The sequence below is a fragment of the Saccopteryx leptura genome, chromosome 6, assembly GCF_036850995.1.
Source record: "Saccopteryx leptura isolate mSacLep1 chromosome 6, mSacLep1_pri_phased_curated, whole genome shotgun sequence".
NCBI lineage: Eukaryota > Metazoa > Chordata > Mammalia > Chiroptera > Emballonuridae > Saccopteryx > Saccopteryx leptura.
Genome location: NC_089508.1, coordinates 32,502,874 through 32,523,642, shown reverse-complemented (window position 1 = coordinate 32,523,642; position 20,769 = coordinate 32,502,874). Strand labels below are relative to the sequence as shown.

Below are 20,769 nucleotides of genomic sequence, written 5' to 3'. Positions count from 1 at the left end.
GGTTCAGACACCAGCCAAAAGAGAAAGCAAACTTACATTCTCCAAAGCCGCTCAGCTCTCGTCTGTCCCCCCACCCACACAGAAACACTGCCTTGGCCAGCAGAGATTTAATGTGCTATCTCTCAGAAATAATTGCTTTCTTGAAGATGCCTAAAGAAAGGACGATGCTGGCCTGACCTGTGGTGGCGCAGTGGATAAAGCATTGACCTAGAACGCTGAGGTCACTGGTTCAAAACCCTGGGCTTGCCTGGTCAAGGCACATATGAGAGCTGATGCTTTCTGCTTCTCTCTCCTCCCCCCCCTTTCTCTCTCTCTCTTTCTCTCTCCCACCTCTGTCTCTAAAAATGAATTTAAAAAATCTAAAAAGAAAAGAAAGAAAAAAGGACAATGCTTAACAGAAAGTGTCATTGAAGGACACAGTGTATGGCAGAGATGTTCCCATGCTTGACCCAGATGGCTGCTGACTCCTACAATATCTAAAAGAGTGGCCCTGGCCACTAGCTTGGTTGGAGCATTGTCTCAAAACACAAACTGGCAGAAACATCACTCTCTCTCTCATTCTCTCTCTCTCTCTTCTCTCTCATAAATCAATACATTTTAGCCTGACCTGTGGTGGCGCAGTGGATAAAGCGGCGACCTGGAAATGCTGAGGTCACCGGTTCGAAACCCTGGGCTTGCCTGGTCAAGGCACATATGGGAGTTGATGCTTCCATCTCCTCCCCACCTTTTCTCTCTGTCTCTCCTCTCTCTCTCCCTCTCTGTCTCTGTCTCTCCCTTTCTCTCTCCTCTCTAAAATGAATAAAATTTAAAAAAATAATAATCTTTAAAAAAAATCAATACATTTTAAAAAAAGAGAGAGTAGAACAAACACTGGATTTTATTGTCTCCCAGATCACAAGATGTCTACAGACATGGTAGATTATTTGTAAAAATGGCTACAAACATTCCTCTTTCTGGACATACCCTCCTAAGTATCACTGTGCAGCTCCCCCCATAACGAGTCAGTCTATTTCCCCGCTCCTTGAATTTGACCAGGTAACTTGCTCTGGCCAACGGAACACAGTGGGAGTCATGTTGTACCACGTCCAAGACTAGCCCTCCCCAGCCCTTGCCTGCCTACATTCCTTCTCTTCAAGTGCAGCTATGCCATGAGAACAAGCTTCAGCTAGCCTGCTGGAAAATGAGAGACTATACTGTCTGAGCCTCAGCCTTCTTAGACCTGCCAGCCCGTGGCCCACCCGCCCCCGGCCCATCCGCCAGCCCACGGCCCACTCGCCAGCCCCCCGGCTCACCCGGCCCCGGCCCACTCGCCAGCCCCCCGGCTCACCCGGCCCCGGCCCACCCACCAGCCCCTGGCCCACCCAGCCCCAGCTCACCAGCCCCCGGCCCACTCACCAGCCCCTGGCCCATGCGGCCCGGCCCACCCGCCAGCCCCCGGCCCACCCGCCAGCCCCCGGCCCACCCGCCAGCCCCCGGCCCACTCGCCAGCCCCCCGGCTCACCCGGCCCCGGCCCACCCACCAGCCCCTGGCCCACCCAGCCCCAGCTCACCCGGCTCCGGCCCACTCACCAGCCCCTGGCCCACGCGGCCCGGCCCACCCGCCAGTCCCTGGCCCACGCGGCCCCGGCCCACTCACCAGCCCCTGGCCCACCCGCCAGTCCCCGGCCCACCCGGCCCCAGCCCACTCGCCAGCCCCTGGCCCACGCGGCCCGGCCCACCCACCAGCCCCTGGCCCACGCGGCCCGGCCCACCCGCCAGTCCCTGGCCCACGCGGCCCGGCCCACCCGCCAGTCCCTGGCCCACCCGGCCCCAGCCCACCCGGCCCCGGCCCACTCACCAGCCCCTGGCCCACCCGGCCCCAGCCCACCCGGCCCCGGCCCACTCACCAGCCCCTGGCCCACCCGGCCCCAGCCCACCTGACCCCGGCCCACTCACCAGCCCCTGGCCCACCCGGCCCCAGCCCACCCGGCCCCAGCCCACCCGGCCCCGGCCCACCCGGCCCCGGCCCACCCGGCCCCGGCCCACTCACCAGCCCCTAGCCCACCCACCAGCCCCTGGCCCACCCGTCCCTGGCCCACTCACTAGCACCCAGCCCACCCGTCCCTGGCCCACTCACTAGCCCCCAGCCCACCCGCCAGCCCCTGGCCCACCCGTCCCTGGCCCATTCACCAGCCCCCAGCCCACCCAGCCCCCAGCCCACCTGCCAGCTGGCCACAGGTACACAAGTGAGCCCAGCTGAGACTAGAACAACCCAATTAAGCTTAGCCCAAACTGCCCACCCACTGAATTGGGAGCTAAATGGCTGCTTGTTTGAAGCCACTTCGTTTTGGGGAGGTCTGTATTGTAGCAAAAACTCACTGATATGGGACAGGTGTGGCACCCCTGCAAAGCACCCTGGGCTGCAGGCATGGTTCTTGACCTATATGGACAGAGGCAGGGCTGCAGATGCAGTTGGTACCCTGCCCGCTTCCCTTCACCCTCACCATTCCATTGTACGCCTGTCCAGCTGCCAGCACCTGTATCTCTGCCTGGGGCTCTCTCTGGCCACCAGGGCCCCCTTGCCCACCCTCACAGCAGGCAGGCCAGAAGTGCCGTGTGGCCTTCCACCCATGACTGCGGGGTTAGTGTGTGAACACCCTCGCTTCGCTTGCCCCTTGGGTGTGCTATCTGAGGCATGTGTCCTTTCCTGGCTCCAGATCGTCCCAGCAGGATCAAGGTCCAGCTACCCCCAGGGATAACTAACTTTGTAACATAGCCTTTATTGGCTGCCTCTCCTTCTCTCACCCACTTCCCCTCCCCACACTCTCCTATTGGTATTTCCTGGGGTCACCACTCAAATAAACTACTTGTTCTCAAATCCTCACCTCCAGGTTTGCTTCTGAGCCACTAAGACTGGCGGGCACAGAGATGGGCTTCCACGCAGAACCAGAGGTACCATCAGCCTCACACCTCCATGTTCCATCCCCCTCTCCCATCGGGAGCCAGCTGCGTGAACACTGCCCACTACCCCACCCCACTGTCCCCAAGGACTAACACCCGAGGACAGCCTCTAAACGGGCTTCAGTAGCTTGAAAAACTATTTCTCTGTCATTTGACTTTGTCAGTTCTTGTTGCTCTTGCCTTCACTCTCCAGTGCACAACCGCCCCATCTCATGGTCTGGAGGGTGAAGGTGGGTGGAGGAGGAAAGGCTTAGAGAAGAGGAAGAGCCAGCCTTGGAAGAGGAAGGTGTGGAGCAGGCTGGCCTGTCCCCACCTGTTTCTCTTACCTTCTTAGACCTGGCCAAAGGCCCAACCTGAGCCCCCAGCAGGAGGTGGCATTCAGAGGAACAGGTTCAGCAAACACAGCCTTAGGCCACAAGGATCAGAGAATGTCTGCCCAGCACATACATTCAAAGATAATTATTGAGTGCCTGTTAGGTGCCAAGCACTGCTCTGGATGTTGGGATATAGTGCATGCTTGCACACATGCAGGCGCGTGCATGCGCGCGCGCGCACACACACACACACACACACACACACTCTACATATATCTTTCACCCCAAACCCAGGGATATCTGTCTTGGAACCTCACAGCACATAGAAATGGGAATGGGTTCTGGGGTCAGGCAGACCTGTGTTCAAATCCTGTCTCCACCCTTAAGTAGCTGTGTGACCTTTGGCATATTGGTTTCCTCCTCTGTAAGGTAGAAACAATAACAGTACCTACCTTACTGAGTTGTTGGGAAGGTTAAGTGAGGTCATACCTGACACATATAAGCCCTTAAACCTCAGCTGGTAGGCTCTGAAGACAGTGCCTTTCTGTTAGGTGACCTGCCGTGTTTCCCACAAACTTCCCTGGCACAGGGCCCCACAGGAATGTACATGCGTGAGGCTGGTGGGCTGAACTCCTCCACATAGCCACCCTTTGTCTGCATGTCCTTCACATCTATGAAGAAATACGCTTTTCATCATTGCTTTAAAAAAAGAATACACCCACAGAGGGTGAACACACAATATGGTGTTCAGAGATGTGTTGTAGAATTGGGCACCTGAAACTTGTATAATTATGTTAACCAGTGTCGCCCCAATAAAATTCGATTAAAATAAATAAATCAGCCAAAATTTAAAAATACACAGCTCTCTTGGCCTTTTAGTTTTCTTATTCATGATAGAGATATGAATACAGAGAAATATTTCTCTACCATTAAGAGAAAAAAATGCAGGCAGTTCTGGTAACTTATAGGGAGTGACAGGGACTGGCGCAGGCACAAACCATGTCTTAAAAGACACTGTCACAACTCAGATCGACACAACCGATGTTCCAGTTGATAAGGGAAGTATGAGTCTTGTGGTCAGATATCACAATGTTTCAAGAGATGCTAGAAAAATGATTATTATAAGTCTCTTGATTTTTAAATGTTGGCTCAAAATATTTAAAAATATCGAGTAGAGCACAGTGCATTTTAATGAGTCCGTGGGCAGTGACCTTGACACCTCTGACCTTTGCTCATCTCGAGGCCTCTGCGGTCTCAGCGTTCATGATGCAGGGCCACCACACTACAGCTCCAGTGGGTGCCATTCACTGCCCTCAGTGGCAGGGTCCCTCCTATACCCCCCGAGCCAGGCCGGGGGAGCTACAAGCAAGCATTTTTCCATATAGATGCTGGCCCTCGCCAATCTCTCGCTCCCCCGACTTGTTGGTACTAAATGTACCACTCAACTAGTAGAGTATTACAAACTACTATCCTCTGTCCTCCATCTCCAGCTAGTCTTTTATGATAGAGGCATGCCATGCGACCAAAGTACATGTTGACAGATTCCTCAGAGAGGCAATTCTGAATTCGTTGCTATTATGGGTGGCATTTGGGTAACACATCATGATCCAGAAGAAATCTCTAACAGGAACACGAAGAAAGCAGCCAGTCCTAAACATATCTAACAAAAAAGTTAGCCATCTCTATGCCTTCCACAATAACACCTGCCAGCCAGAGTGCAGCCTGTAACAGGGGCTGTTTTAATGTTGCCATTCTCAGTCACTTGTTCATTTTCTCACCAAACAGAATCATGTAGGCTTACTAGCCATCTCCTAGAGGGGCCGGAGAGAAGAAAGGTGGTGTATACCTTCTCCGTTTATAAAGTATAGTTCACATCAGACAATATCGGGTACCTTGAGACTGAGTGCACTGTTAGGTGACAAAAGTATATCAGGAAAAAAAAATCCTTCATTATTACTGTACACCTCGGTTGAACTACCTATATTTAACCTACTGATTGTTTAAATAGACCATTTCCTTTAGGTCTGGCTGGAGTCCCTGTAATTTAGTATGCAGAATAAAATAATTCACTTGCAGTCGTATTTACTCTTCACTTCCCAAGGCTACCTAATTTTTTTTCCTGTTTTATTAGGCCTAGAACCCCTAATAAAAGAGAGTTGAGCAAACAGTTTGAGTACAGAGGAGTGAGTGCAAACACAGTGCTTGAATCACAAGGCAGCGCAGCTGGGAAGAGCCTTGGAGATAATGTAACATCCCTTTGCGGATGAAGCAACCAAGACCCAAAAAGGCTGGGTGACTCACCCAAGGACACACAGCCAGTGGGAGAGACTGTACACAACTGATTCCCAGCTCACTCCACTCTCATTAACCTTGAAACATCAAGGCTTCTTCAAACACCTGCAGTGAGGCCCTTGACGGCCTAATCCCACAGGATGATGGGCCAGTAGAATGAAAAGCTATAAAGCTATACTGATAGCAAAGTTTTACCCATCTAATATTTGCTGAGTGCCTGCCAAGTGCCAGGAGACAGAACACAGGAGATCGAACCGTGAGCCCCTGCTTTTCCAGATTTGCCTTCGAGTTTGGGCATTAAAAAAAAAAAAAATTAATGAACATGACATGTTAAGGAACATGTCAAATGCAAAGCACAGTCCTAAAATAAGACACTTGTTTCAGGGTCTTAATTTAAAATAATATTTTGGGGAAAGTACAACATACCAAGGGGGTGTGTTTTACATGTTCTCAATCAACCCCCAGTTCATAACAGTACTTCAGACCACCTCAAAAGAGGTTCAGAGCCTGACCTGTGGTGGCGCAGTGGATAAAGCGTCGACCTGGAAATGCTGAGGTCGCCGGTTCGAAACCCTGGGCTTGCCTGGTCAAGGCACATATGGGAGTTGATGCTTCCAGCTCCTCCCCCCTTCTCTCTCTCTCTGTTTCTCTCTCTCCCTCTCTCTCTCCTCTCTAAAAATGAATAAATAAAATTTTTTTAAAAAAGAGGTTCAGCCTGACCTGTGGTGGCACAGTGGATAAAGCGTCGACCTGGAATGCTGAGGTCGCCGGTTCAAAACCCTGGGCTTGCCTGGTCAAGGCACATATGGGAGTTGATGCTTCCTGCTCCTCTTCTCTCTCTCTCTCCTCCCTAAAATGAATAAATAAAATCTTTAAAAAAAAAAAAAGGTTCAGACAGCCAACCTCTCGTGTCCCAGACCCATCCCTGTGAGTCACTTGACATCATTAACAGGACACACCAACTCTCTTCTATCTAAAATTCCGGTGTCGGCTTTACAGCGCCGACACTGCTGGCCCCTCACCCCATCGTTCAGCATGGCAAAGGGAAGTTGCCCTGTGCTTTCTAAGAACACATGGAATCACAGAACTGGAGCTCATCTGGTTCAACCCACTTATTTCAGACGAGACTGGGTGTGTTCAGGGTGGTATAGCCATAGACCTCACCTCCTTATTTCATAGGCACGGAAATGGAAGCCTGGGAAGAAGTGACCACCCGGCCTGTCAGCACATTATGTCCCCTCTGGCTGTGCAGGGTTGGGCAGTTGCACTGATGTATAACTCCCAGGTTTCCTTGCGTGTTGGCATGGACTTCCAATCCTCCCGTGATTTTTAATGCATGTTTAAGAAGACAAAGCCCAGCTCCCTAACTCCCTTTTCATAAGGCCCTGCAGTCCAGAAATTTTCCAGACATCTGACAGTGCACTGAAGGGACCGAGTGACATGTATTGTTTGGTTTTGCGAGAGCCCTTCCCTGTGCACAAAGATGCAGGTCCTGTTCCAAACTGAGCCAAAAGCTATGGGGTGAGGCAAGAGAAGTGGAAGTCAGGGACAACAAAGAAGCCAAAAATATCAGCTTTTTACGCCTGACCTGTGGTGGCGCAGTGGATACAGCGTCGACCTGGAATGCTGAGGTTGCCGGTTCAAAACCCTGGGCCTGCCTAGTCAAGGCATATATGGGAGTTGATGCTTCCTGCTCCTCCCCCCCTTCTCTCTCTCTCTCTCTCTTCTCTAAAATGAATAAATAAAAAAATTAAAAAACAAAAATATCAGCTTTTACCTGAGTCTAGAAGTCCGCCTGTAATGCCTCGGGGCGCTGTAGGCTGGGCTGTAAAATGGTTGGTAACACCAGAAGAAAGATGTCTGAAGACCCAGGCCATCTTGAGCCAGTGAATGCAGAGCCCCAGCCCTCCTCCTTTCTCGGGTTTGCAGCAGCTGGGGGAGGCCTGAGCAGAGGCTGTAGCTCAATCGGAGCGCCTCCCCCTCTGCCCTCGCTGGCTTCTGCTGCAGCTGGAGCTCAGAGAAGGGGCCATTTTTCTTCCTCTGACCCCTGCATTAACAGGAATAAACGACTTCCTTAGGTGGAAGGAAAATGCTGGGAGCAATTCAGTAATTCTGGGAAGCAGCTCTCAGAAAAGAAAGCACCAAAAGTAGGAATACCAACCCCAACCACCAACCTGTGCCTTCCAGAGCAGGCCCCAAGTTTCAGGCAGAAAAGGCCAGTAGCTGGTTAGAGTGATCCCCCGCACACCCGGTTTCTCCAGCGCTCATCAGGCGAGAGGACAGCTATCAGAGTGATAACTATCACACCCTCCACCACCGGCCATGCAGCAGCACAGCTGAGCCTGCAGCTTGGTTTTCAATGTGGCTGCCCCACCTGAGGGTGAGCCCACTACAATTGCCATTGCCGTACTATGCCTCGGTTTCCCCATTGTAAAAGAGGCATAAAGTAAGCCATCCTCTGATTACCACCCCAACCCCCTGGACTATAGAGAGGGTGACCAGGTGGGATGGAGTCACCCCAGGGAGGCATGGGCTGGGAGGAGACACGTTCTCTTCCATAACTGTGGGTCCCCAGGAAAGAGTGAATACTAGAACCCAGACCTGCTAATTGTCCCCAGTGCCATCTGACATCTGCCTCCCAAGTCGAGTGTAGGGGCTGAGAGCTTGGGTGTTGGAATCAGGCCAGGTTCCTGGCTTGTTTATGTATGACTATGTGATTGGGTATAGTGACTTCTCCCTGAGCCTGACTTTTCCCTCCTGTAAAATGGGTCTAATGATAGCACTTTCTCATAGAGACTATCAGAGGAGACCATGCGATGGAGGGCCGAGCCCAGAGCCTGGCATCCATAATCTAGTGTGCCAGGTTGCAACATTAAAACACCCCTGGGAGAAGGTCCCTCACTGAGGACTGCAAGCTGCTCCCACATTTTCAATACCATCTTGATCCACAGTCTGTTCATTCCCACGCCCCTTCCTCTGCATCTCATCTGATCCTCACCACAGCCCTGTAAGGTGGGCAGGGTGAATATGCTTTCTGGGCCCATGCTTAGAGGAGAAAAACAAGTCTCCGAGAGGTTGTGATTTGCCTAGAGTCACACAGCAAAGTCACAAATTCAGGCCTGCCTGATAGAGCTGGAATGAGAAGGAGGCAAGTGAGGTGCCAGGGTGCAGAATTTAAGAAGTCACTCACTCACAGGACCCTGAGAATGAGCCCCTCCTTAAGTTCTGCCCTGCTGCCTGCCCCCAAGCCACGGGCCCTTCCCAGAGCAGAGGCTGCTGCCTCCACACACTGCACCTGCAGGTCAGCCCTGCAAGAACCTGCCCCAAAGCCTTGGGCTGCCAGGTCTACTGGCTGCGCTGGGCATCTCCCTCTGTCAGGATCCAAGAACATTTCCCTAGAGCCCTGCCGCCGGAAGCATTTCCCAAAAGAGTGGTGTCATCACAGCCACGTGGGGTTGCCATGCACCCTTGAGCCAGAGCCAAGAAAGATAGGTGGGCTACCTTCCATCGCCTGAGGGAGAGATGGGCCAGGACAGGCAGGTCGCACGGGCGACTCCCAGGATGGTGGCTCCTTCATGCTGACCCACCCAGCCAGCCAAGCTCTCCTCTCTCCAGCCCCTCAGAGCCCAGCGAGGCCCCACTCAGCAGCTCCCTGCCTTACACAGATTGTGAGAGGCACCAGCTAGCTACAGAGATTTATTTTGAATCTGCAAAGAGAAAAAAAACTCTTTTCTACCGCAGATGATTACATTTACTAATTAGCCAGCTTGCTGGAGTCTGGATTACTATTTACTTAGTTTCGCTAAAGAAATAACACCTGTGCACCAAGGGGAACTCTAGGGTAGTGGGCAGTATGGGGGCTTGAGAGCCAATCTGCTAGGATTCATAACCTGCCCTGAGGTCATTCCCTCCATCTATAAAAATGGGATGGGAACAGTCTCATCACCCTCAGGTTGTTGCTATCACAAAAACCAGCCATAATATTTAACACTCACCACAATTAAGTTTTTATTTTTGCAGTGTAACATACACAGTAAAGTGCATAAATCTTCAGCAGGCAACTCAAATTACTTTACGTGCATACACTCTACCTTCTCTATCTCCTCTATCAAATCTCCATCAATGTAGATTAGTCTTTTTAAAAGATGTTAATTTATTGATTGATTTTAGAGAGAGAGAGAGGAAAAAAAAACATTGATTTGTTGTTCCACTTATTCATGCATTCACTGGTTGACTCCAGTATGAGCCCTGGCTGGGGATTGAACCCACAGTTCTGACATACCAGGACGATGCTCCAACTGAACTACCCGGCCAGGGCCGTTTTGCTACCTATGAACTTCATATAAATGGACTCAGAATATGTGCTCTTTTGTGGCAGGCTTCTTTCACTCAACTTTATGTTCTTGCAATCCATTCGTGTTGTTGTTGTGTTTGTGACATTTATTATTATTATTATTTTTTTTGACAGAGAGAGTTAGAGAGGGACAGACAGACAGGAAGGGAGAGAGATGAGAAGCATCAATTCTTTGTTGTGGCACCTTAGTTCAATGATTGCTTTCTCATTTGTGCCTTGACCCGGGGGCTACAGCAGACTGAGTGACCTCTTGCTCAAGCCAGAGACCTTTGGGCTCAAGGCAGCGACCATGGGATCATGTCTATGATCCCACGCTCAAGCCAGCGACCCTGTGCTCAAGCCGGATGAGCCCGCGCTCAAGCAGTGACCTCGGGGTTTTGAACCTGGGTCCTCCATGTCCCAGTCTGACACTTTATCCACTGTGCCACTGCCTGATCAGGTGGCATTTATTCTTTTATACAGCTTTATGGTATTCCATTGTGTAACTGTGCCAATTTGTTTATCTATTGCAATAGGTATCATCATCATCCCATTTTGCAGATGAGGAAACTGGGGCTCTGAGCTGCTTACTAAATTTTTAGCTGAGACCACAGAGTGAAGTTGACTCTAAGCAGGGACTTGAACCCAGGTCTCTGACTCCAAAATCTGCTTATTAACCTGGGCAGCAGAGTCTTCCATCCCCCTGGGGTCGTGGGGTGGGCAGAAATGAACTCTGTCACATGTGGTCATGAATTTCTTCCCCCTGTTACATACACTGTTGGGAGTCAGGGCCTGGCTGGGTAGTTCAGATGGTGAGAGCATCATCTGGATACACCAAGTCTGTGGGTTTGATCCCCAATCAGGGCCCATACAAGAATCAAGCAATGAATGCATAAATGGGTGGAACAACAAATTAATGTTTCTCTCTCTCTCAAATAAAGAAATAAATACAATTGGAAGTCAGGGAGCACTACCTAATTACCTCTGGTTTGGCCATTGCCGGTACTTATTTTCACTGTACCCCAAGCTGACAGCGCAGGTAAGGTTGTCACTCAGCCCTGTACCTTGAGACCTGGCCTTTGCTGACACGTGAACGCAATTGCAGACAGCCTAAACGCAGTGGAGGCATCCTGGCCCCCCGACAAGCAATTGACTCTCGTGGGCAGGAGGGAACCCAGCCCCGCACGTGAGCAACCCCTGCCCGCACTACTCAGAGATTAATTTCCCACAATGATGACTCAGTGGTAACCCTTTAGGACTCCTTCAAGCACCATAGGCCCTAAGGCTAAAAAAGTTCCCTGTAACCCAAGCTTTATCCACCCAGAGGTGGTCATGACAGGGACCCCCCAGGGCTGACTTGACCTCAAGAAATGGCTGAGGTTTCACCCTCCCTCCCAACTCTCTGAATTCCAACTTGCTGCCCAGCAGACCAGAGGCCAGCCTGTGAAGGGTGGTCTGGGAGGCAGCGAGGGGGTGCTGAGGAGTCTGGCCGTCTCCCCGCACCCTCTGAACTCGGGTAGAGTTCCAGTCGGTCCAGCCAGACGTGATTAAATGGTTGGCTACGTGCAGGGCGGGAGACCCCGAGGGAAGAAGGGCACAGGGCCAACTCCCAAGGCACCCAGGGCACCCTCTTCTGTCGATCATTAACAGAAGCCACCCTGCTGCAGGCAGAGAAGGGGAAAGTCCAAGGAGGTGGCCTGCCCCCTCCTCCCAGGCCCCGTCCTCCAAACGCGCCAATCCAGGGCCTCGTGGGACATGAGATCATGACACTCGGTGGAGGGGGTGTGTGCAGAGTCATCTAATCCAACTGGTTGCCTCTTGTGTCCCTGCAAAAATCTCCACAAAAGGCCAAGGGAGACGGGAACTAACCCGGGTCGATTTGCAGTTACTATGTGCTAGGGCCCGTGCCAGATGTGTTCAGAGTGCCAGCCTGTGACATGGTGCTCAGATGCAACGACAGAGCTAGCCTGCTTGGGTTCACATTTTGACACTACTAGCTGTGTGACAGATTAGTGAAAACCGTACCCCAATTTCTCCATGTATAAAATGGGGTCAGCACAGAACTTCCTTTGTTGAGGTCACTGTGAGCACTTTACAAATCACCACACATGAAATTCTCTGGCACTTATGAAGAGCTGTCATGCTAATGGTCCACTTGATCCTCACAGTCACCCCTTGAGATACAGATGGAAAATTCAAGGTTGAGTCATTTGCTCAAGGCACAGACTGGTATAAAGGCAGCTGGGATTTGAACCCAGGTTGAAGGACTTCAACATCCCTTCTTCCTCCGTGCCATGGAAACTTGCTCCCGTCATGACCCTGTCTGCCCATTCAGTAACCAGTGCTTCAGGCACCAAGTGGAGGCAAGCTCAGCTCTTGTCCTCCCCTACCTCCTCTCTGCACCTATGCTTTTCACCAGAGTACCACCGAAGAACAGCAGGTCCCCAGCCTTCCTCTTTACAATGAGCCTTCCAGACCTAAAAAGGTAAACCATTGCTCAGTGGCCAAATTAGCTCATTTCTTTGAGCTTCTCCAAAAGACCTTTAGCCAAGAGCTGGACCATGGGTTGCAGGGCCAATGGCCATGAAAGCCCTGCCCACGGGGCAGACCTTTTACAGGCCCCCAAACCAAAGACGCCCCAAAGTCTGTGGCAGGAGGTAGGGAAGTAGGCCTCATGCCCCAGGAAGTTGACTGACAAAGTCTGGCCTGGCCTTTCCTGCTCCACTTCCTTTTGTGTAGACCTTACCTCCAGCTCTCTGAAAGCTCCTATCTGCTCCCCCGCCCCCACCCCACCCCACCCCACCCCACCCCCATCTGTAGATGAGCTCAAGGACATAGTTCCCTGCCAACTGGGCTTACACCTCCCTGGACTCCCTACAAGCCCAGAGCATGCACTGCTGCTGAGACCCTTTTCTAATATCCTGGAAAAAGAATAGACCTGAGAAAATTCTGCCATTTCCTTTCCCAAGTAGCTTTGGACCTACCGGTATCTCCTCTACATTTAAGATCTAGATGGTAGAAAAATCAGGCTCTTAGGTAACCCAAGCTCACTTGGAGCACAGAGCTTCCCCAGGCCAGAGGGAGCCTGCCCTTGGCTTTGTAGACCCCCACCCCCACTCCCACCGCCCCCCACCTCCAGGGCTTCCTTCGTTGTCACCCAAGGACTGACTCAATGGAGGAAATTCTGGGCAGGCAGTGGGTATGCTTAGTCCCCTCTGAACCCAGCCAGGAGCCAGGAAGTTAGATGTCTGCCATATGCCCAGCTGTGCCAGCAGGGGATGAGCTCTAGGTGAGTGATGAAGTAAAATGCCTAGTTTGCTTTTAGTCAGAGGAAGTTCACGAGCCACTGCCACCATCACCAACCCCCAACACATACAGACACAGTCAGTCCCTCCTTAAGGGACAGAAGCCTAGGGTCACTCCAGTCCCAGAAGGCCGGCTCTTCCCCTTCCCTCCACCACCAAGCTTTGTCCTAAGAGGTGACCGTCCCTTTTTTCTACCTCATACCCCTGCCCCCCAGCAGGCACTTGCTGTCTTGGAAGGAGATGTTAACAGGGTGCATTAAGGGTCTTCCACAGCCTCAAAGACAGCCTGACTTAGCCAATGCCTTCTGCAGGCCTATGTGCCTTTGGCCAGGTCGAGGCAAGGTGGAAATCCCACATACTCCCTGCAAGCTTACTGAATACAGGGAATCAAGGGCAGCTAGCTGAGCCTCAAATAGCAATATCCATCTCTGCCTCTCCAAAAAGATATCCTCCCAAGAACCAGATCTGGGGTTTTTAGGATCCAACCTTTCTGGCAAACAAAACATCCCCACTTGGTGGGCATCTGGCCTTGGCTGGGTTGCTTCTAGCCAAGGAGACCTCACCCTTCCCAAGATGGCAGTCTACCTAACTCTCCATGGCATCAGTGTCTAAGGTAGTGGAACCGAAGGACGACTTCCTGTTATGCTGGCCCTTTTAATACCCACTTCCCCTAAACACCCCTCCCAGTACAGAAGCACATGTCAGATCCAGGTGGGCCCACCCCTGTCCCCAATGCCCTGTGATTGGGCCCACCACCCTGATGCTCCCCTCCAAGCCTGCAATGGTCCATCAGACTCCAGGTAGTTAGAAAGCAGGGCTTTGTGTTCATTTCCTGTGGGAAAAATGAGCCTGGAAGTATCCTAATTGCTCACTCCAGTCCAGGCTCACTGATGTGCCATGTGCTATGTCCCCCCCCTTCGCCATGTTGGCACCCCAAACATCACACATAGGCTGGGCAAAAAGTCTGGAAACTCTTCTGCCTCAGCAACCCTGAAGAACCCGAGTCCAGAGGTGGGCAAGGTGGCCCCTCTGACAGCCAACACCCTGGGCAGGTAACACCGAAGTACAGGCATCTGTGCAGTAAACCTCCACCCCATCCCTTCTCCCACCCCAGGATCAACCCAACCAAGGGAGCTCGCAACACAGCAGACAATCCTCCAAACTGAAACCACAAACCAAGTAAAACCGCTTCACACCATCAGTATTTTTTGAAAAAAAAAAATGGGGTTTTATTGATTTTTAAACTGCAAATAGTCGTTACAAAAAGTTTTCTTTTAAATAAATTCACACAAAGAAAGAAATAGAAAGCGACGGTAGTGACCAGCAAGAAGAATAATTACATTCATCTTAATGTGTGTGCCAGTTCTGTATGCATTAACATCGGAAAACTAAACCTGGAATCCAGAACCTCAAATCTGCGATCGGAATGTCTTGAGATGGGCACGTGGAAGTCAAAGGGTTTCTTTTTTTTTTTTCCCTTTTAGAAGCTATACATAAAGTTGTTTTCCTTCTGCACTGTCACAGAACTTCTACATACATTCTCAATCCTAGCTGTGAAAGGCCTAAAGAGAAAGAAACTCAATTTGCAGTCCAACACAAAGGGGGGAAATTTCTAAAATAAATAATCCAACAGTTTTTTGCATTTTTTTAAATTAATTTTTCATTTTTTTAAAATAAAATAACCAAAAAAAAAAAAAAAGTGTAAAGTTACAAAAAAATGTCGTTGAAGAATAATATATTAAAACTGTGGAAAAAAGGGAAAAAAGACACGTCACAAAATTTTAAGATTAATATGAAGATCATAATTTAACATAAAAGAATATATTCTATGGATTTGTCATCCCGATAAATATGAACAAAATTAACAAAAAAAGCATAGTTTGGCAATAAATACGTTTTTTGATAAGTTAAATAAGCTTTTTTATATTGATGTGCAGTGACAAGCAAAAATTTTGCTCTCCAATTTCTGAAAGTTATATGAAGTTTAAAACCCAGGGAAAAAAGCATGGCGTGAGTGCTCTAAGGATAGACCTACGGTATTCTAGAGCAAAAACCATTAAAGCTACTTCTACAGGAAATCGTTTTACACAGATATTGTATGTGGAATGAATACCATTAACTCTCACCCCTTACATGTATTTTTTTTTTTAGCTTTTCTCTCATTTTTTTTTAAAGATGTCACATATGAATTGGGGAACTTTAGCACCAAAATCAAGTCTCTCATAGTCCATCTAGCTTCCCCTTCCTCCCCACTTAAAAAAAGAAAAAGAAAAAATTAAATCACAAAGTCCCACTTATGTCACAATCTTCATCCACTTTTTCAGTCTTCCTTCCTGTAGACCTTCACGAACCCAGGCAAGATTAAGTCAACAGAGGTTCAGGTCGGGAAGAAAAAGGTTTTGAATGTCAAGATAGGTTTCCCCAAAAACCCAAGTCTGGCAACAACTCTCCCAAGGGGGTATGAGGGGGTTACTGGGGAGAGGGGAGAAGGAAGTGTGTGGGAGACTGAAATAAGGGAAGGTGCAGTTGTATCGCCAGTGGAGGGAGCTGCTGGTCTGGGTACCCTCCCCCTCCCCCCTCCCCATGGGCAGAGGCTCTGGGAGGCCCACGGGTGCCCTCTGGCGCTGAAGAGGTAATGTAGTCACAGTGACAAAGTTAGATTACAAGGCACTAAGTTGCTTCTGTAAACTGTTACTGCTTTTTCTTTTGTGATTTGGCACTTAAGGCTTAAGCCGGAAAAAAAGGCATCTACTGACAAATATGGGACTTGTCTGTTATGCATGGTAAGTGGGCTATAAAATCAAGGGGAGGGGGTTTCAAGCCAGAGGAAGCTACTGACAAATTGACTTGCCCTTATGTTAGGGGGATTAAAAGGGGGGAGAGGAACATTCCAAGGTTCTAAGGGAAAGAGGTTGAGCTTAACCTTGTTAATGTAGGGGTCTTATAGGGTAGGATAGGAAGGTAGGGTAGGGGATGTGGGTATGGGGCGGGGTGGTAGAATGGGTAGGGGGTCCCTCCCTACCCTGGCTTAGTCATCTGAGATGGAAAGTCTGCTGAAAATGGGCAGGCGTCTTGAGTTGTCCAAGGTGGGGGAGTCTGAGCCACTGTGGCTGCTGCTGGAGCTGCTCAGGTAGCCCTCCTGGTCCGAGAGAGAATCCTGAGGGCTGGGGGGAGAGTCAAACATGTGAGGGGACTCTGACATGGGCCGGAAAAGAAAGGTGGTTGGGGAGCCACCCCCAGGCAGCCCCATGCTAGGGGCAAAGAGGCTTGCCAGCTCCTGGCTGGAGAAGGCAAAGGGGTTATTGGTGCCATCAGGCAGGGTGGGTGAGGCCAGGAGGTCATCGGCGCTCAAGATGGGGGGTGGGGTGATGGATGTGGGGCTGTCCAGCAGCCCCGTGGCAGCAGCGGTGGCAGCGGCACTGGGAAACCCAGCAAAGCTAAAGCTATGCTGGAGGCGGGGACGGTCAGCGGAGAGGTCCCGGGCCCCCGCCAGGGCGCGGCGCTCCTCGGCATTGTGGATGAAGTGGCATCGAGGCCCATATGGGCAAAAGCCGATGGTGTGGAAGGTGCGGCACAGCTCCGTCTTGTACTTGGGGTGGCGGGTCAGGCTTCGGAGCTCATGGATGCCATGCGCGAACTGGCACTTGTCGCCGTACTTACAGGCGCCATTCTCCTCAAAGGGGCGGCACAGCTCCGTCTTGTAGCGGCTAGAGTTGACCTGGCCACTCCCTGGCTGCTTCTGAGTGGGCAGCAGCCGCTCGCCCCCTTCTGAGAAAGAGCGGTCTCGGAAGCGGCTATCCCGAGAGCTCAGAGCTGGGGCTGGCTCACCCTTGAGGCTGCTGAGGAGCTGGTTCTGGTGGAACTTGGCGCTGGGCAGGGTGACTGAGTGCCTCCTGGGAAAGCCCCCACCAGTAGGGGTGCCCACTGCCTTCCTGTCCAGCAAGCAGCCCCCTGCACTGGGAGTACTGTAGTTGAGCATCTTGTTACCCTGGAGGGAAGAGAGGAGAGCGAGAATGGTTAGTGACAAAGGCCATCCACCAGGCCCAAGGAAGGTTCCCACTAATGGCAGTCCCCTGCACAATTAGAAATACCCACCTCCCAAGAACCATTCCCACCCCTGCCCGGCAAGACCCCCTTCCCCCTCATAGACCAGCCACCTGGGTTTACTTTGGCCCCATGCATTAAAAATAACAATAAAAATCCTGGCCTGTGTATTTGAGAAATTGCTTTATGCATGCACCCCATCCCAGGCAGACCCCTGAAATGGACCCCCATGGCCTGTCCCCAAAGCTACCTCTTGTATCCATGAAATTGCAACCTCTTGACTTCCCAAATAGATTCCTCAGCTCAAAATACCTCCTATCACTAAGACCTCTGTAGATTTCTCTTCCCCGTAGCAAACACAGGTAAACTTTAAGATTAAAATCCCCTTTTAATCAGTCCCTGCTTAGTTGACCACCCCCACCCCCAAATTGGCCTAAAACTCTTAACTTCCTCCTTCAAAAGTGTTCCCTTCCTTTGGCAACAGGTTTCAAGACTGCCTTTGCTTTTATCTTGCTAGGGAAGGGTGAGAGGAGAAATCCCCTGTCCCCTTGTCCAGGGTTGGGGAGTGGGGAGGGATTGATTCCTGAAAATAAAACTCATGCCCCATGCTCCAGAAAGAACTGCCTTCCACAATGCTCTCCCCAACATTCCCTGGCCACCCCACCCCCCTCCACTGGGAAGATGCCTTTGCAATTAGTCTTCTGGCTCTGAGAGCAGGCTGGAATAAGAGCGCCAGTGTTTAATCTTTAACGCAAAGCTGCAGGTGGGAAGGAAAAGGAAAGCACAAAATCCCCCCACCAGCCTGCTTGCCAGTCAATAATGGATTTGGGGGGCGGGGGCAGAGCCAGCCACCACGGGAAGGTTTCTATTCCAATGGGACCCTGGTCACCTGTCCAAAGTACACCCAAGATTTGGAAAGGGGGCTGGGGGGCGGGATGGCTTGGGAGCTGGCTGGCATGTAGGTGTCATTTTGCAAATTCTAAAGTTGGTCCCTTAGGATCAGCTGCGGGGGATCGGGGAATCTGTAACAGCAACCACCCCACAGAGAGCGGATTACAGGAACCAAGTTGAGAGCGGGTTCCCAACAATGAGGTTCATTTAAAAAGTCCTGCGGGGGGAGGGGGCCAGAGAAAGAGAAACAGATCAAAGAGCTGGAGAGCTGGGAAGAGAAGGAAGAGTGCAGAGAACTCCGGCAGCAGCCAGGGCAACTGGAGTTTGGGAAAGCGCAGGGAGGGAAGTAAGCTGAGATTCCAACTTTCTGATGTTTCTCTTCAGCTCCTCGGCGTCCCTGCGCCCCAACCCTGCAGCCCTGGGGCCCTGGCAGCTGCGCGGACTGGCGAAGCAAGATGGGAAAAGAGAGCAACATGACCCGACGTGTTTAAAGGAAGGCAAAAACACTTTAGCAATTAAAAGTTAGCCTAGCAGCTTCCCTATTTCTTTAGGGAGAAAACTGGGGAGAGAGAGAAAAAAAATTAACATCCGTAGTCTTTCTTTTTTTGCTGTGTGCACTTAAAACCGCCCTCCTGGAACATTCCGGGTTTAAAATTTGCTTTTTCTCACACTGACTGGCAAACTACACGGCTTAAGGATGCCCCCATTAAATCCTTCCCCGTGAATACCCTTGAATTCAGACCGGCCTTTTCAAGTCCTCCCCCAGCCTCCATGTCTACGAGCCGCAATCCCCCCAGAAAACAAGCGGGTCTACCCAAGTCCCACTTTCACCCCAAAGTTTACAGCACGGTCGTCTATCCCAAGAGGAAGCCTGGCCAAGCTGGGGCCAACTGAAGCCCTACTGCAATTTTGCAAGATCCTTTTGAATGACAACTCTTGGCCTTTTTCTTGCAGATTCCCAGTCCCTTCAAAACAGAGAAGAAAATCCCCCAGCAAAACGTCCTCTGAGACTCACTTCCCCAAGGGAGTTCCTTTCCCAACCCCACAGGCTGGCATGTAGCTAAGGAGACTCGAACCCCTGTGGTGGCGGTGATACCCAGAGCGCACACACCGGGAAACCGAGCAGACTAGCGAAAACTGGGGCTCAGGCAGCACGTGATCAACGAAAAATTGCCCCAAGTCCAAGCTAATGCCCCGCGTCCCTCGGGGAATCACGCCACGCAAATTTCGCTCCCCAAATACTCTAGTGTCTGGGTTACATTCCCATGCAGTCCCCGCCAGGAACTATTGAAACTCAAAGGGTGCGGAGTAGAGGGCCAAATTCCTTCAAACTGGGGAGGAAGCGGTGAATGGGGCGGGAAGAAAAGCACTATCTTGACTTCATCCTTTCTCCCCCTTCTTTTCCAGGCACAAACTTTTGGGGGTTCTTTTTCTAAGGCAAAAGAGAAAAGGGAAAACCTGAAAAATTTTGAAAAACAAACGCTCTGCCCCACTTTACCTTGCATAAAACTTCGCTCAAGTCGAAGATGGTGGCAGACACGAGGGTGGTGGTCATTGTGGGTGCTCACACGGGGCAGGGACGAGATCTGGTGTGTCGCGAAAAGTCCCGGTGCGGGGAAGGCGCAGCCTCCGGCTCTCGGGTCAGGAGTCCCACTCGCCTGCTCCCGGGGCCCCTCGCCTTTCTGACTCTCTCCGGCAGCGGCGCGCGAAGCCCAATTTATAGTGAATTAGGAGAGGAGGAGTTTAAACTTATTTAAATGAGGAAGAGGAGGAAAAAAAGTTGATTGACAGACACTGAAGTTGAATCAGCCATGCGGTCAAACTCGGGGGAAAAAAAAAAAAAAAACTTTCAAAAGGAAGAAGGGGGAGGGGAGACGAGGAAAGAAGGCGAGGGAAAAAAAAACCCCACTCCGAGCCGCGCACTTTTTTTTCTTAAAGAGGAAAAGTTTCGAGTCCGCTCCCTACGCTACCCGGCGCCCTTCTCTCCGGCCGCGCGCCCCTCCTTTGTCAGCCCCTGAGCTGGGTTCTGTGACATCACTCATTCCACTCTCTTCGGTATTCTTGTTGTTGTGTTGTTGTTTTTTGTCGGGCAGGAAGGCGGGCTCGACTTTCTCTTTTTGCAAGCGGGAGCAGAAGCCCGTCGTGAGCCCCGCTGCGGTTTCCATCTTGAGCAGATCTTTCTTGAAACTTTTCCGAGTGCCCTGCACAACTTACTCTTTTCCCGAGATGTCTTCCGCACTCGGATCCCCTCCGCAAACCAGGCAGGGCAAGGGGATTGGAAATTTGGGACGCACAAAGTCTTCAACTTTAGTGTTTTTTTCAGCGGGCTTGGGGTGCGAGATCCCCCCCCCCGCCGCCGCCCCGGGAGGACCCAGTGTGGCGGGGGGGTGAGCGCAGCACGATTTAGCGCGCTGCACCCGTCTACACTCGCGCTCCCATTGCAGCCAGCACCGTCCGACGCTGGGGGGGGGGGTCGTGAAAAAGACCACCGCCCAGGCTGATTGTTTATTTTAGCAGGACTAGGAGTTTGTTTCGCGCATCCAATTTTTATATTTTTTTTGTAAAGAAAGCCTGAATCCTCATGAACGCCCCTTCTTCCCCCACCCAAACCCACCCACCAACACATAATTTTTAACGCACATTTAACTGT

General features: G+C 51.2%; 2 protein-coding genes across 2 annotated transcripts; one reads left to right on the top strand and one right to left on the bottom strand.

The window, feature by feature from the left end:
• Positions 1-899: 899 nt before the first annotated feature.
• Positions 900-1,920, top strand: LOC136377030 (uncharacterized). The gene is made up of 2 exons (XM_066343611.1): positions 900-914; positions 1,261-1,920. Exons 1-2 carry the CDS (start codon positions 900-902, stop codon positions 1,918-1,920), a joined length of 675 nt encoding a protein of 224 aa, XP_066199708.1.
• Positions 1,921-14,389: 12,469 nt separating this feature from the next.
• On the bottom strand, positions 14,390-19,825 carry ZFP36L1 (ZFP36 ring finger protein like 1). The gene is made up of 2 exons (XM_066344581.1): positions 19,618-19,825; positions 14,390-17,172 (listed from the first exon to the last, which is right to left on the bottom strand). Exons 1-2 carry the CDS (start codon positions 19,672-19,674, stop codon positions 16,213-16,215), a joined length of 1,017 nt encoding a protein of 338 aa, XP_066200678.1. The 5' UTR covers positions 19,675-19,825; the 3' UTR covers positions 14,390-16,212.
• Positions 19,826-20,769: the final 944 nt, after the last annotated feature.